Source organism: Anser anser (genome assembly GCF_964211835.1).
Source record: "Anser anser genome assembly, chromosome: 1".
Classification (NCBI taxonomy): Eukaryota; Metazoa; Chordata; class Aves; order Anseriformes; family Anatidae; genus Anser; species Anser anser.
In genome coordinates, this window is record NC_139720.1 from 66,469,812 (window position 1) to 66,485,606 (window position 15,795).

General features: G+C 39.9%; 1 protein-coding gene across 50 annotated transcripts in view; it reads left to right on the forward strand.

Moving 5' to 3' along the window:
• The window catches only part of CACNA1C (calcium voltage-gated channel subunit alpha1 C), a 494,083-nt gene that overhangs the window by 338,827 nt on the left and 139,461 nt on the right, over positions 1–15,795 (forward strand). For 30 of the 50 annotated variants that reach the window (XM_083821259.1, XM_083821285.1, XM_083821290.1 and 27 more), the window contains 2 exons: positions 3,710–3,813; positions 10,487–10,659. In XM_083821259.1, coding sequence (XP_083677385.1) covers positions 3,710–3,813; positions 10,487–10,659 — 277 coding nt within the window. Of the gene's footprint in view, positions 1–3,709; positions 3,814–4,184; positions 4,289–10,486; positions 10,660–15,795 lie in introns of all 50 variants that reach the window. The other 20 variants (XM_083821279.1, XM_083821252.1, XM_083821257.1 and 17 more) reach the window with 1 other exon arrangement.

Here is a 15,795-nt window from a genome sequence, read left to right on the forward strand (position 1 = left end):
AGAAGTGAGCTATAAAAGGTCAGGCAGTTTGACTCAGAAAGCAGAATTATTTCTATAAATGACCATCTGTAGATCTATACTAATGCTATGCTTCCAGCTGACCTAGCAATCATCCCACACACACTTAAATTGACACCAAGCTGAATCACCTTGACTGCCGTAACTGGAATATTGTCATTCAAATCTACACTGGCTGATAGTCTTTGTTCAGACCTGTAAATGATCTTCCTTTTCTGTTGAGATTCATATGTTTAATAATAAACACCCCAGGGAGACATAAACAGAAAAAGTGCACTCAGCAACCAGGGAGCTAAACTGGCTATCAGCAGTTGTACTGTCTATCCTAGTGATGTAACTTATAAGAGATCCCCTTTGTGTTCACTGTAGGCAATGCTACAAAAAAATATTCTATAGACCTAATTTTCTACACTCAGTAATGTGTAAATGGTAAATCTCCTTCTGATTGTCATGACCCTGTGCAGCTTCTCTATTTCAGTAGCATAATTGGGAAAAATCATCTGTACCTCCTAAGTTATGTTTGCAGTGAAAGCCTCCAGCTTCAGTCAACAGGACACATGTATGCATGCACATGTGATTAATAGCTCCTTATTTGCAGAATAATGACGTTTCCAAGAAGCGTTTTCAATGAAAGACAGATGCAAGGTTTTTAATTATAACTGTATGGGAGCATTGTTCAGTTGTGGGTAGTCTATCCTGGACTTCTAGGATACTTCCATTTTAGAGGAAGCATTTCCAGATATTTGGAAGGATAAAATCTTAGCCAAGAATTTAACGTTTCTTAAATGTTGATACGTTACTGTTACTGTTTTGAGTAAGTGTTACTTCTTTTTTCCCCAAACCTCTGCCAAGCAGCCTACCTCTCTGCATTTCTCTTGAAAATATTTTTCAAGATCAAATAGTAAACTCAGTGTGCTGTCTCCATACCAAAGCTTTTTGTTTGTGTTTTTACATAGTTTATCAAATACCTAATGTTACATCAACATATAACATACATTCCTAGCACCCGTGGGTCAGTTTCACAATATTTGGAATGATCTCACCTTCTGCTAAAGAAAACAAGATGTGACAGTATCCTACATATGGAGTCCAGCAAGAAAGAGAGAGAGTAAATACTCAGCTATCTGCCAAGTACTGATGGTTTCTCTGCTCTTGAGAAGATACCACTGTCTCTGCTTGTCAGCTTACCCATTACATATATGGCTGAGCAGTAAAAAGGAGGTGAAAAATGGACCTCACAAATGTTCAGTCTGAGAAGTCCCAAATGCTCTGCTATACCAGGAAGCAGGTCTATTCTTCAGGACCAAGTTGTGCTGATGCTAGCTGATGTAATCATTATGCAATTGTGCAGGCACTGGGACTAGCCAGAGTACACTGTATTCTACTTATATACCTTACCAGACCACAGAGGAAGCTTCTTGTCATCTGGAAATTTCTTCACACCAGAGAAGTAGAAAGTTCTCTACCAGAAATTTTGGCATTTGTTATTTAAGATTCACTCATACCACAACTTCTAAAAGTTCTACTTTTCCAGCTGACTTTCCCAGATGAAGAAAAATACTGCCAATAGATAAGTGCCACATAGCTGAGACTTTTTTATCACCATCCATCATAATTAAAAGGAAGTCAAGTTGTCATTGTGCCTGCATAAATTCTTATGGCAGTTTCTCAGTCATTCTTAATCATTGTTTGTGTGGAAATTTTTATATAGATAGTTGCATTCTTTGTAGAAGAGAGAGGATGTTAAGTCCAATTTCTTGACCTCATTCCAGCTTAGGTAGTTATGCTTTGCCTGCCTGATTTATCTGCTGTAATTGTGGGTGAATATTTGCTTCCATCTTGTATCATAGTGTTTTGTTTTCTTTAATGCATTGCTGTGTTTCACAGCAGAGGTGTCTGTGGGATGGTCATGTCATGTGGGATGCAATGTGTCTTGCAAACATAAAGAATAATTAGTGATATTCCCATAATAACTGAGCAATTCTACAACCGTATTCAAAGGGAAAGTGGGTAATATACTTAGGGACTGTTAGAGAAACTCCTGAATTTCTGAAGAGAGGTGTTTCAGGTACTCTCTTCTGACTACAAAATCCATCAGTCCTGTGAGGAAGCAGCTGATGAACTGTTTTCACAGAGGTAGATTTTGAACTTCCTTTTTAATGAGTCTCCTTCAGTTAAGTTGCAGCTGAAAGAGCCCGGAGATAGAATTCTGTATTGGCCCATTGACTGTGGACTGTTGCCAGACATGGACTTTAGTGACTGTACTTTGAAAGTAAAATGGATGATGTACTTCCATCCACAAAGAACTGATTATATTAGTGTTACTCTCCTGCCTTGTCTTGCTGAAGGTCTGAAATTCCTTTCCTGAGTTGTTATGAATCTTAAGTCAGATCGCCTCCCCTAAAGTGTGTCTCAGTGCCCATGTATGGAAGAACAGTTCTTCTGTGATCACAACAAATGCTTAGATTGCAAAGACGAGAGCATTTTCCTAGAAGGAGAGAACAACATATGATAAAATTTTACAAGTGTGGAAAACAAAGGAACCTAAGTTGCTTTATGCCTTTTAGGTACTTTCAAGTCTGCAATTTAAGTTCATAAATCATTTTAGTGCTCCTGAATATGTTAACCACCATCTGTTTCTTTAATGATGCTGTGTCTGGCTCAGGAGATAAGTGTTTATGAAAAGTAATGAAGAAGGGGTTTTGGTATTTTGATACCATCATGAAAATGAGATATTGAGGTATCCAGCAACTTTCCAAAATTTTGAACTTCAGAGGACACTTCAAGATAAAATGGTGTTTATATGCTACATGCTTTTAGAATACGTAAAATATGTGCTAGTGTTGCTGTACACATAATACAGGTTCTGGTGCTAAAATAATGCTCTGCTGGCTTCATTTGCAGATTTTCATAGTAGTGTTAAAGACAGATCTATGTTCATGCCATTCAGTTTACAGTCTCAAATTCTTTGAGCATTCACTTGTGTAGGAGTCACATTTTGAAAGAGAGATTCATCCTTCAAGGAGAGAAAGGAAGTTTGTGAGAAAGCTTTAGGTCACACAATCATTCAGGTTGGAAAAGACCTCTAAGATCATCTAGTCCAGCCTTTAGATTGTCTAGTCCAACCTTTAAGTCCTGAAAGGACTTTTCTCAAAAGCATACAGCTACTGCCCTGACTGTAGAAAACTAAAGATTACCAGAGAATTGCCAGGGAAAGATAAGTATATGTCCACAGTTACCACACATTTTTCTCTGAAGTGTGTGTACCTGTGCTGCAAATGGGAAATAAATATAAGCTGACAACACACTGAGGTAATGCTTAGCAAAACCTAGCAACTTTTTCACAAGCAGAAATTACATGCACAGAGATTAGAACAGAAGTTTAGAAGTCATTGGATGGACCTTTGTGGTGCTGTGGGTAAACTCCATAAAGTGATAGTCTGCAGTCAAAGAAGTGCCAGTACAGCACATAGTTGTACTCTCAATCTGTATTAATCACTGCCTGTAAAGAAACAGCTAGAGGAAAAAAGCAATCAAAGCAGAGGTCACACCAGAAAGAACATACAGAAACACTTGCTATGATTATGTGTAAACCAACCACAGGCTCTGTTTACAAACCTTTCCATCTGTTCCTTTGCCTAATCATTTCTGCTTTCCCTCTCTGTCTTCTAACTTTCCTTCGTCTTTCCAGATGCAGGACGCTATGGGCTATGAGTTACCATGGGTGTATTTTGTCAGTCTGGTCATCTTTGGATCCTTTTTCGTTCTAAATCTGGTTCTTGGTGTGTTGAGCGGGTAAGCTGACAGTTTTGGTGTCCTTTTTCCAATGCTACAGGGCAAGACTCCACAATAAGGGTTCTTCCCTGTCACCAGGATTCTTTTGGAGGGATTAAAAATCTGAATCCAAGGAAGCTTTCACATCAGCTCTCAAAAATCTTGACCAAATATTCAAACTTGGCAAATAACAATGCAGGTAACAGAATAGGTATGCTGACAAAGAAATTTAATGTCTGGGCATCCAAAATTGCTAAAGTCAACCTTCCATAAATTTTCAGAAAAATTATTATTGAAAATTTTATTGCTGGTGACTTGGGATCTCTTTGGCTGGAGCCTTGCAATGCTCAGAACCTGAGCTTGTCTCACTAATTATCATTCCACTCTTCCAGGTCAATGATGCCATAGGAAGGGACTGGCCCTGGATCTATTTTGTTACACTAATCATCATAGGGTCATTTTTTGTACTTAACTTGGTTCTCGGTGTACTTAGCGGGTAAGCAGTACCAGGAAAATGTTTTGTTATTGTTTATTTTTTAAAATTTGTATTTCTATTCCTACTCTGTTGTTACCAAAACAACGGGCAATGGTGGGTTGATCTCAGGAATCTTTATAGAAGACCTGGGCTATTGCTGTGCAAATAGCAAAACATGGCATTCCTAATGGCATGGAAAGAGTCTTTTGATTAAACCAAAGGAGGAAAAAAAAAAGGAAAAAAAAAAAGACAACTATGACTGTAACTTTCCTCTACCTAAAACCTCTACCTATTCTCTATGGGAAGAGGACAATACTATGTTCCACTGTTTAACTGCCTGTGGGTGAAGCATACCATTCACCACAGAAGGGGATTACAGTAAAATCTCTAGAAGAGTCATTGGGACTGAAGGAGGAATGAGAGCACGAGACAAATCCCTTCGCAGTTGTGGGATGAGATTCCTGCCAAATTATGTTTTCTCACATGAGAAATTTTCACATTGCTCAGTATCTCTAAAGCACAGCCTAATGGGAGACTATTTTCCCTGAAGAGTGTCTTGGGCACATTTCTTCTTCAATAACCACATCTTCTCTGTTGTGTGAATTACAAGCCTAAAATTATGCAGGGAGGAAAGATCATTTCTCTCTGACCTTTCCTAAGGGTGAACAGAGAAGCAGGATAATTTCTTCTAGTGTCTAAACATCCCTAAGTCATCTAGACATGTAGCTGTATTTCAGTTCTGCTGTATAACCCTCACTGTGAAGCATCATTTTGGTAGATATGATTAAAAACAATTGATATTGTCCCCTGTAGTTAAAAACTTACTGCCCCTGGGGAGCCAGATAATTAGAGGAATCAAGCCAGTCAACATTCCTCACACAATTATTTTTTTTACAGATCTCCTAGAATTAAGCTTCAAATTCCGTATTTGGGCATGACTGGGTGCCTATAGCCATTCCATGTAGATGGATAAATATGGTGTGAGGGCTTTTATGCATCCTCTTTTTCTTTGTTTCTAACATCATGCCTCTCTCAATGAGCTCTAAATGAATTTGGTCAGAGCCTGTACTCGTTGCCTCAGTGGGAAACCCTTAAATCTCCCGTCTTTTGATCATAAGAGGGGGAATATCATCTCTGAGCAGGAGGGAAGCCTTGATGCTTCACCGAAATTGTGTCCTCAGTGTTTGTGCCAACAACATAGGAAAGGCAGTAGTAGAACTAGAGAAGAAAATCCTCCATTGATCATCCTGCGAAGAGAAAGATAATAGCAGATCTACAGAAGGTGTTGCCATTGTCTTCATTACTTCATTAAAGGAGACATGCAGCTAAGAAAGCTGCTGCAAAGAGAAGAGTTTCCAAGCAGTAAATGGAGAAGGACAAAACCCTCAGTAATGAAGTGTCAGGCAATAGTCTGTGTTTGGATTTCTGGAGAGTGATACTCTGGGTACAATTTTAAAATGTAAGCTCCTCATTTCTCCATGCGGATGCTCAGATCAGTAGGTAAGGATGTCAGCAGTAGAGGAGGAGGATGACCAGCTGACAGTGGGTAAGCAGTCTGTTGTATCAGAAATGCAGTTGAGGACCATGTAAGACGGTGGTTGAAGATTCTGTAATATCTGATTTGATAAAACAGTGCCTGTGAGCCCAGCCTTGAGGAGTGCATATTGTTGAAGCATTGCTGATTCAATTTACCGACACCTGGATTTGTGTCTGTACATAGTGTAAATTTGCATTTCCTCTCTCTTTTGTTTTTTAACCTAAGAAAGTGTTCTGGGGCCTAGATACTCCATCTCCTGAGACACTGCAGCCAGAGCACCACAGCTAGTGGTGAGAGATGGAAACTATCTGTAGGGAGAACTGAAATCAAATATGAAGTTCACCTTGCTTAATCTGTGAGTCACTATTTCTGGCTGTGTTCACACTATTATGACAGCTGCACTGTTTCTGCAGTTTTTCTCCCAACTGGAGAAAAGTAAAAAGAAACTTAAGAATTTGCATCCATGAAAAAAAAAATAGAAATGATGGCAGAAATGTTCTAAATTTTCTTTAGGCTAAATAAGCAGTTCTTAAACAATTAACTTTCTAAAGCAATTCTAAATTCTGCTGAGTTGCAAAGTGTCTTCGCTTTGCAGATTCAGCTTTTTTTTTAATAAACTCGCTATTAGTCTGTTTTGTGTAGATGATCCACCTGTCTGTTCTATGTAGTACACAAAGCAATATTCCCGGGCATCTTTGTAGATCCATTCTGGGCACCTCTGATTTCTCCCCATTTATTTCAGGAACGTCAACAAGCATGTTGTGTAGGTAGACTTCGTCAATGACAGATTAGCTTAGTTTTTTTAATCACTTCTGAATACGTAAGTGTAATTAATTGTACTCACAAAGACACTTTGATTGCACCTGCAAAATCAAATACTGAGTTCTGCTCTGCCTCAGATCTCATCTGTAATTTGTTTTTCCTCAGGTATTTCACCCATTCATGATTCTTCTGGTGAATTTTCTAGTCAAGTGCTAAGCTAAATAGTATGACAGAGTATTAGTGTGTAGAGCTATAATCCTTTTCGTATTTTGACTGAGCACACTATAAAATCAATGTGTTCCAAAGGAAAAACCTAGTCAGCAGATAACACAGTGGACCTTCTCAAGTCTAGGCAAAAGGAGTCCACGTCACTGCTGTAAGTAGTGAAGCCACTGTTACAGGTCTTCTGAGACCAGTGACGTTCGCATCTCCTACCTGTTTCAGTTGATTAGTGAGGGGAAAAAATGGCAGTGTGTGTTTAACTTTCAGACCTGTATGTTGATGCATATAGATTCAGATTTATTTTACATTTTGCCAATCAGTGATCCAAATTCCAGGATAGAGGCCAAACAAGCAATTTCCTAGGGCAAATGGAGGGCCAGAGAACAGCCATTTCTTCTGATATGAGAGGATCCTGGAAACCCAGTTGGCTGCTTCTGATGCTGTTACTGCCAAGGAAGAGATCAGAGTGAATAGGAGGCTGTCTGTGGTTGTAGCTCCTCCTGAGGATGGCAGAAGTAGTTTTCCTGATATTTCAGGGCTCTTCTTTAGTCTTCTGTCCCCTCTTCCAACCCTTTCCATTCTTTGCTGTATCTGTCAGGGTGGATGAGTTTTGAAGCCTCGTGCTGCATTAAGCAAGAGCTTTGAACTGCTAGAATTCTGCCATTTTCCTCACTTTCCAACACTCCTCTGAATGAGAGAATTCATACTGAGATCAGATATAGACATGAATTATCTATATTTCACCACCAGGATTGGTATTTCCTTTGGCAGATGTCTTAGAGTTTCCTGGGAAAGTGAAGGAAAGTGAAGCAAACGGAGTTGGGGAAAAACAATGAGATTTCGCCAACTCGTGAACAGATGTTGTCTTGTTCACTGAAAAGAGACAGATTGCTTGGTAGTTCTGCAAGCCTCTGTTGACCTTATCCTCACATGATATTGCAATTTTTTTTTGAGAAGGCCACCTCCTGACTCAGGATGGCACTTCTATCAGAAAGCTTATTTGGTCCTTGGCCTCCCTGCTGAAACTGCAAACAATGAACATTTACTGCCAACTGTGATGGTGGCAGAGGTAATGTGCACACCTGCCGGCAGTAGGAACTGGACTGAGGTCACCAACTCATTTCACATGGGATAGTAAATGACATGGATAGTAATTCTTGATTGTGAACTACATTTGCCTGCATACAGGCTGGCATTCCACATGGGAAGTGATTGGAATTGTATTAGCGATTTCCTGAGCCACCTGTTCTCAATAGTTTAATGCTCGTAGAGTATAGAAATTAAGATAATTTAAATAAGTTGTCTTCTTTGGAGAGTCATCCAAGATCTGGAAACCCATACATTGTACAAAGGAAAAAGACAGGTGAATTCATATCATTTAGACTGGGGGATCACAGTATTTTCAGCTGTGCCATGAAAAAGCCAGGTAACAAGTTAACTTCTATGCAGACAGTCAGCATAATGACATGCTGCTAAAAGCTCATTTCAGTTTAGTCAGCTCTTCTTCCAGCCTGGGTCACATTTGAGAGGGACAGTACATGGGGCTGACAAGACCCAAGCAGGCATGCAGCTTAGATGCATCTAATATAAATGATCCAGTTCAGTGCAGGGTAGAAATTCCATTTTCTGTTAGCTGGATCATTTCGTTTTCCACACTTTGGTTTCTAAAACTGACCCTTGCAAGTTATAGCAATGCAAATACATAGTTCTCACTTGGAGTTGAAAGCCTTTTCCCTTTTAAAAATGGACCTATTTGTTGAAGATTCTAAAATACCAATTTACAAGCCAACTATTGAAATACTAGGATTTGATTTTTCAAACAGCCTTAATAGTGCATAGCTTCATTCAGTGATTTTTCTGGAGTTCATTCATTAATTTGGATAAGGTGCTATGTAAGACCCAGAGGAAAGATGTTATTGAAGCTATAAACAGAAACAATTGGAATTGATTGGATTTTTTAAAAATCTTTTGTACAGATTTTATTGTTATTGCTGGGGTCATTCTTGCCATATTTGCAGTAGCTCTTTCTCGGCCTTGTGGCTATCGGGTCCCAGGGTTGACTGTGATCTAACTTCAGGCCTGAAAACCAGTGATTCTCTTCATCATTTGCACCTTCATTATCACTATCCCATGGGACAGTCTGAAACTTCAGTAATGTGACAGAGGGTGAAGATCGCACACGCATCCTTTGTCACATAGTTTGGCTTGAAATGAAGATATCTTCCTACTTTTCCTACTTTCATTCTGCTGCTGTGCTGGTATCATGCGCAGTTCGTAATATAAAAAGCCTGATCAAAAGACTGAAGTCAATGGAAATCTTTCAGCAGGTTTTGACCAGACAGAAGTACTTCACTAAACCATCACTACTGGAAATGCATCTCTGTCTCAGTTGCTTGAGAACACTTCATGTGGCACTCATTGATATTTTGATTAGGATTTTCATACTCCTGATATTGTCCCACCAAAGTTAGTGGAAGGCTTCCCATTTGTTTTTGGAGGAGCAAAACAAAGACTAATATTAGGCTTTTTTTTTTTTTTAATTTCACTCATTGCTGACAATCATCAGCGAGGCTAATGGATGTTGTATTTGAGAGAATGACTTTTCCTCTCATATCTAGACACAGTGGGCCATGTTATCTGCTGTGTGCACCTTGTGTAGTGATCTGCTTCAATAGATATAAGGCTTAAGTACTCTTAGTCCAGTGTTTTTCACAATCATTAAGCTTACTGTTAAAAATACAAGCATTAAAACCTGATTTAGAACCACAGGAGAATCGTTAAATGGAGGTAGATTGGCATTTCTAGAAAAAAGTAGTGCAGGATAGATGTCTGACAGATAGGAAGAAAAAGAGTCAGTCAAAAAGAAGGCAAAGCAGACACCCTGGATCATAACTAAGCAACATTAAATTCTTGTTCCTATGCCCTCTCTTTTAAGCCCATATTCCCAATAGTGGTTTTTCATCACACAATCAAACACCTACCCTGTTTCACTTTCTGGCAGAATCTATTATTGCTCATGTTTGTCTACCCAGCTGGAGACTTGAAAACTAAGTTTCATGTCAGATAACAGGCCTGAATACTGAAAGCCTGCAATAAAACATTGAGGTCTAAATTTTCAAGTATACTGTTCAGTACTATGGGTGAAATTGCCCATAATTATCTGTGTACAGAATTGTGAGTATCATTACTTACACTTACAATTAGTACAACTTAGTTGTGATTATACCTATAATCTTAAAGACAGATTGAGACCTGACTAAAAATTAGAGCCACCATCTCACTCTCCAGATGTCAGATTATTGTCAAACAGTTCATCATTGTCTCGAATTAACCACTATCCATATAGATATTTATGGATAGCTTTTGGAGAATATCAAGTGGTAAAGAATGTTAGAAAGTGTGTGGTATTGTACAAAAACATTATATATGAGTTTTATTTTAATTATTAATCAAATGTTGAGAATGAAAGGATTAAAAAGGTAATTATGTTCTCGTAAGCATTGGTAAAAATGTGGACACTCCAGCTGTTTTACAAGTGCAAGGATACTCCTTTCATGTGTCTGTCCTGACAGAACAGAGAAAGCTGGGTGTGCTACAGAGGATATGGAGACTTTCTAGTGGAAATCAATCTAACCCATTGTTTTTCAATCTCTTCCTCTCCCTCCACCCACGTCCCGTTCCTCCCTCCCTCTTGCTAGGGAGTTTTCCAAAGAAAGAGAGAAGGCTAAGGCTCGTGGTGATTTCCAGAAGTTACGGGAAAAGCAACAGCTGGAGGAGGATTTGAAGGGATATTTAGACTGGATAACTCAAGCTGAAGACATTGACCCAGAAAATGAAGATGAAGGCATGGATGAGGAGAAGCCTCGAAACAGTAAGCAATTTTCTTCTGTCTGTCTGTCTTTCTCCGCTTTTACCAAGGGAGCCTGTGCCCACCTGCTCTAGTGCTGAGATTGCCTATAGGGCAGAACAGGTTCTTTCTGAGACTCTCACTATGCTTATACGTGATCCAAGTTTAATGCTTTTTTGGAAACAATGGAAGGGAGAAATATGTGTAAAATAATGGATATTGTTTTGCAGATCCTCAGTTTCCTGTCTATAATACTGACATTAGAACCTGATATTAAACAGGAAAAAAGATCAATACTTGCCGTTGGAAGTTCGCTACTGGGATAAGTTTTAAAATATACATGTGTCTCCTATTTGTTTATTTAATTGTAGTTCAGTGTTACAGGCTATTGACACTTGGTTAATTACTTTGAAAGCAAAAGTTTCTAGGCAAAGCAATGCTACAGTATGGGATAAGGGCCAAGTCAACCCTGTTGTACATTAAGTGCGTCATCTGTAACTCCATTGAAATCAGCAGAATTGCATTTGCTTTTGCCAGGCTGGAGTTAAGCTTTCAGGCATTTCTTGTAAGAGAAGTACCTCTTTTTATTCTGTTCTGGAGTTGAGAAGATGTTTATGCAAAGTGAGAATTCACTATCTCTTCTTATTACAAATCTTGAAGGATGATGGGTTTGAAGAAAGCAGAGATTCCTTGTGTTTCACTGTCTTCATTGAATCTTCTCACTCCACCTCATCTTTTACTAGTACAGGCTCTGTATCACTTCAGAAACACCTAGCAGTTATCATTACAGGTCATGTGCTTGGGAAATGTCAGAGTTGGAACCTTTAGACAGTTATGCAGTTAAAGGACACCTATACTACTCAGCTTTCATTGCTGAAATGTGCATTATCCCAGTTTGATTTTGGAGGAGGAGACATGAAGCATTTCCCTATAGATCACCCTTCCTACCAAATAAACAAAATCTATGGGGTGCTCTGATCAGAACCATATATTCCAGCACCAGGAAGACCAGACACTGAAAAGTTATTCCTGCAGAAAAAAAGCAAGATTTCTATCAGATGCTCATGATATTTTGGAGAAGTAAGCACTACTCCCTGTAGCTGCCAGAACACTTAAGTTCTTTCAGAAAAAAAGGGAAGAAAAAAAAAATCACTTGTGGGGTCATGAATACCCCTGATACCTATGTATTTGGATTTGAGGGACTCATTGGGGGGACTTGCTCAGACCTCCCCAGATCAGGTTACTTTTCTTTTTATGTTGGTGCCTTCAAGTGCTCATAGCTTACTTTCACAATTTAACCTCGGTAATTTGTTATTCATAGACAAAATTTGCTGCTGTGTGGCATACAATAAATGGAAGATCGTGTCTGGTGATCCCATTTCCTTTCTTTATAGGCAGAATTTCCTATTATGAAGAAAAAATTAAAAAGAAAAAAAAAAGCACCACTGTAATGGACTCTGGTATCCTTATATGACATCTGAGTGGGGATGCCAATTGCCACACCACTCTACTGAAGTCACCAGGAGGCTTTCCCTTGACTTCAGCGGGAAGTTCCTAGAGACATGCCTGTTAAAAAAAAGTGTAGCCACATTGCTGAGATAGTATGATGAGAACCTGCCAAAGCTACTCGCTAATTTGAACTTTTTCCTTTTTAATTAACATGAAAATAATGCTGCTCTGGTAAAAGCGTTTTGAAATAGGTCAGACGTAGTTTCATTGTATTCATTGCAACAGGGTGGGATCAGTCCAAATTTGAGCTAACAAGCTCCTTTTCTGACTGGTGATACTAAGAACTGAAAGATAACTTATCTTCATCTTACAGTGCTTCTTCTTCAGATTAATAAAGTGAGTTTGGTAAGACAGGGTTTATAAAATCCGTAATGTTGCATCTGACAAGTTCTCAAGAGTTTCTCCCAGTCGGCTATTAACGGCAAACTAACTTTTTACCCATTTCTTCTCCAAACTGTTTATGAATGCAGTGTCTTCAGTGCTGTTGGTTCCAAGAGCCAGGTCTAAGGACAGTGATTGTTAACCAGTCCCAACCACACAGCATATCTTTCTCTCTGACATTGTTGTGGGACACTTAATCAGTTCTTGTTACATGACAGACCAGGCTTGGGAACAGACGTCTGCAGTGCCTAGTGGTATACAGCAGAATCACACCTTTGAGAGGAATGGCTCAGGATGTGAAGAAATGCTGTGGACTGATGTTGGCCATGTACAAGGGACAAAAGCCATGCTAACAGAAGTCTCTGAACAAGAGAATAGGAGAGACCAAGCAAACAGGTCACTCTATGAAGTTTATTTGCCTATTCCTCTAAAAGTTTTTTTTTGTTTTGTTTGGTTTGGTTTGGTTTGTGTTTTTGTTTTGTTTTTTCTTCCATTTAGAACAGGCTGTTGATAACAATAATCTTGTGTGCGGCTTTGGGCTCTACAATATAAAAAGGATGTTAAAGTTCTTGAAATGGTCCAGAGGAGGGCACCAAAGCAGGTGAAAGGGCTGGAAGGCATGTCCTGTGAGGACACTGGGCTGTCCCATGCTCCCTGATGCCCCCTGAGGAGACGAGGCGCAGAGGGAGGCGCTGGTCTCTGCTCCCTGGGACCAAGCACAGGGCACACAGGAATGGCACAGAGCTGCCAGGGGAGGGTCAGGCAGGGCATTAGGAGAAATGTCTTTACCTTGAGGGTGGTCAAACGCTGGGACAGGATTTCTGCAGGGGTGGTTGATGCCCGAAGCCCCTCAGTGTTCAAGAGGCAATTGGGCAGTGCCCTCAATAATATGCTTTAACTTTTGGTCAGCCCTGAGGTGGTCAGGCAGGTGGACTTGATAATCTTTGTAGGTCCCTTCCAACTGAACTATTCTATAGTGTTCCATACTCTCCAGTGCTGTACCTTGACCTCCTTCCTGCCAAAGGCTTTTTTAACTATGGAAGTAAAGGATCTTTGTGCTTCCTTCCTCTGATGGGGAAGCAAACAGCCTCTAGACATGGATGGTAAAGAGCAACACCCCCTTTCCCACCCCCAGGTCCAGTCCGCCAGCCAACAAAAATACCTGGATCCATGCCCCCACCCAGCAGAGTTGTGGAGTTTTCATTCTGGCCTTTTGTATTTTTTAAACCACATTAGTTTTCTTTCCTAGTAGGCTGTTGTATTTACTCTTGCCAAATTATGGGTACCATATTGTTTAAGCTCTGTTGTATTTCTTGACAAAGCAAAATAGTTTACAGGCATCCTCTCCTAAGATGTCATGCTCACTTCATTTGTTGACATGCTTATCTGTCATGTATACCACATAGGAAGAAACTCACTGTATATTTACTGTATCTACCTATGTGGTTACACGTCTTATATGTCCTATTGCGTACAAACATACCTAACGCAGAACCATCTCAACCCACTCTGATGCTGGAGACCAATATCTGCCTGGGATACACTGATGGAGAGCAGCACTGAAAAGGCCTATCTGCTCTCCTGAAGCTTAATTGCATTCAAGCTGTGCTGCTCTTGGGGGTTGATGGATCTGCTAGCAAATAAGGTGAAGGAGCACTGTGTAACAAATCAAATAGAAATAGAGGTCTTTTCTTTAATGGCTTCCATTTAAGATAACGCCATAGAAAAAGTGCCATAAGTGATAAGGTATTGTTTTTATTTGTGTGTGTGTGTTTTCTGCTGTGTTGAATGTTTTGGCATTCATGCCAGCCATCGATCACCAGTAGGGGTTAGACTGCAGGATTGGTATTAATTCTCTTCCAACTACCATCTACAGAACATACTCTTGCTGAAGGAGTGCAGATGCCTCACATACAGCTTCAGTGTGGTTCTCTCTCGAGTTTTCTTCAAAGCTCACTGCCTTCTCTTTCTGGTACAATGTCCTGAGGTCCACAGCAGAGTGCTTCTTCCCCTTTCCAACACACTTTGTTCAGTGATGAATTAATCAACAGTGTTGACTTTCAAGGTATCAGCCCTGAACATTTCAAATAACATTTCACTGAAGTACATACGGCAGTTCGGTACTCCTAAAGTGGTTGTTTTAGTTCAACATACTGGAAAGGTTTGTTTCAGTTATATCACACTGATGCTCAGCAGATCTGGGTTCCAGACAGTGAATTACACCATTACTTTAAAGAAGTCATGTTAGTTTTCACTTCCTCAATTTCCCCTCGTAAGCAGGTTTTGGTTGTTTTTTTTAATAAATAATATCGTAAGAGTTCAGCATTTTAATATATACTTATTAAATTAGAGTCTCAGCTAATGTAAATCTGCAACTCTGAGAATCAGCAGTTTACACCATCTGGGCTCTGGCCCAGGTAGGCTACCTAAACTGAATCATCCCAGACACAGAGAACATATGTTTCCAGTCTCTTCTCTGCCCTTGGCTGCAGAGCCAGGTTTCGCTGTCTTCTTTCTCTGTAAAGAAGACTGACTGCCTGCCTGTCAACATGCCTCCTGTAAGACAGAGAACATGAGGCAGAAGGGAAGAGAATTGCACTTGCATCCCCTTTGGTTTGACTGCCTGTGCCAGTCTTTTGGGCATCATCAGTTGTATATTGTATATTCCACTGCTTTCCTGAAGCGGTCAAACTTTGACCCAAGTCTCATTGGGTGTTTACAGCCCTTAAAGAAATGGTCAACAAGCCCAAGTACTACAGCAGCAAGAGCCCTCGTGGAAGAAAGGATGAGAAAAGAAAATAAATGTAGCCAAGGTTGGACAATCTGTGCAGCCTTCAGCTGATGTTCTCCGTAGCAGTGGTCTTAGTGTTCTTCTGAGGCAGTTTAATACCAGTTGCCTCTCGCATTCATTGAGGAGCATTCACAGTTCAGTCTGAATTCATCCTCTGTGTTTTGGGAAGTGCATGTTTAAGGCAGTTTTTTCTTGTTATTTGAAAACATGATTTTTCCATTTTGGAAGATATGAGGTGGGAAATGTCAAAAGGCGTCTAGGGGTTGTTTGTGTTGATGGTTTTCTTCTATGCTCTTTCCCTGATGGGCCTTCTGCAAGGGAAGAAAACATTAATTTGACAGAGGATAGAAATACATGTCATGGCACAAAGCAGATACTGAATTTCAAAATTACATGATAGTGAAGAGAATCACCCCTTCTGTTGTCACAGTAACTGGGAATTTGCCCTTTTTTATTCTTCCTAAGAGTGGTCTGGAATG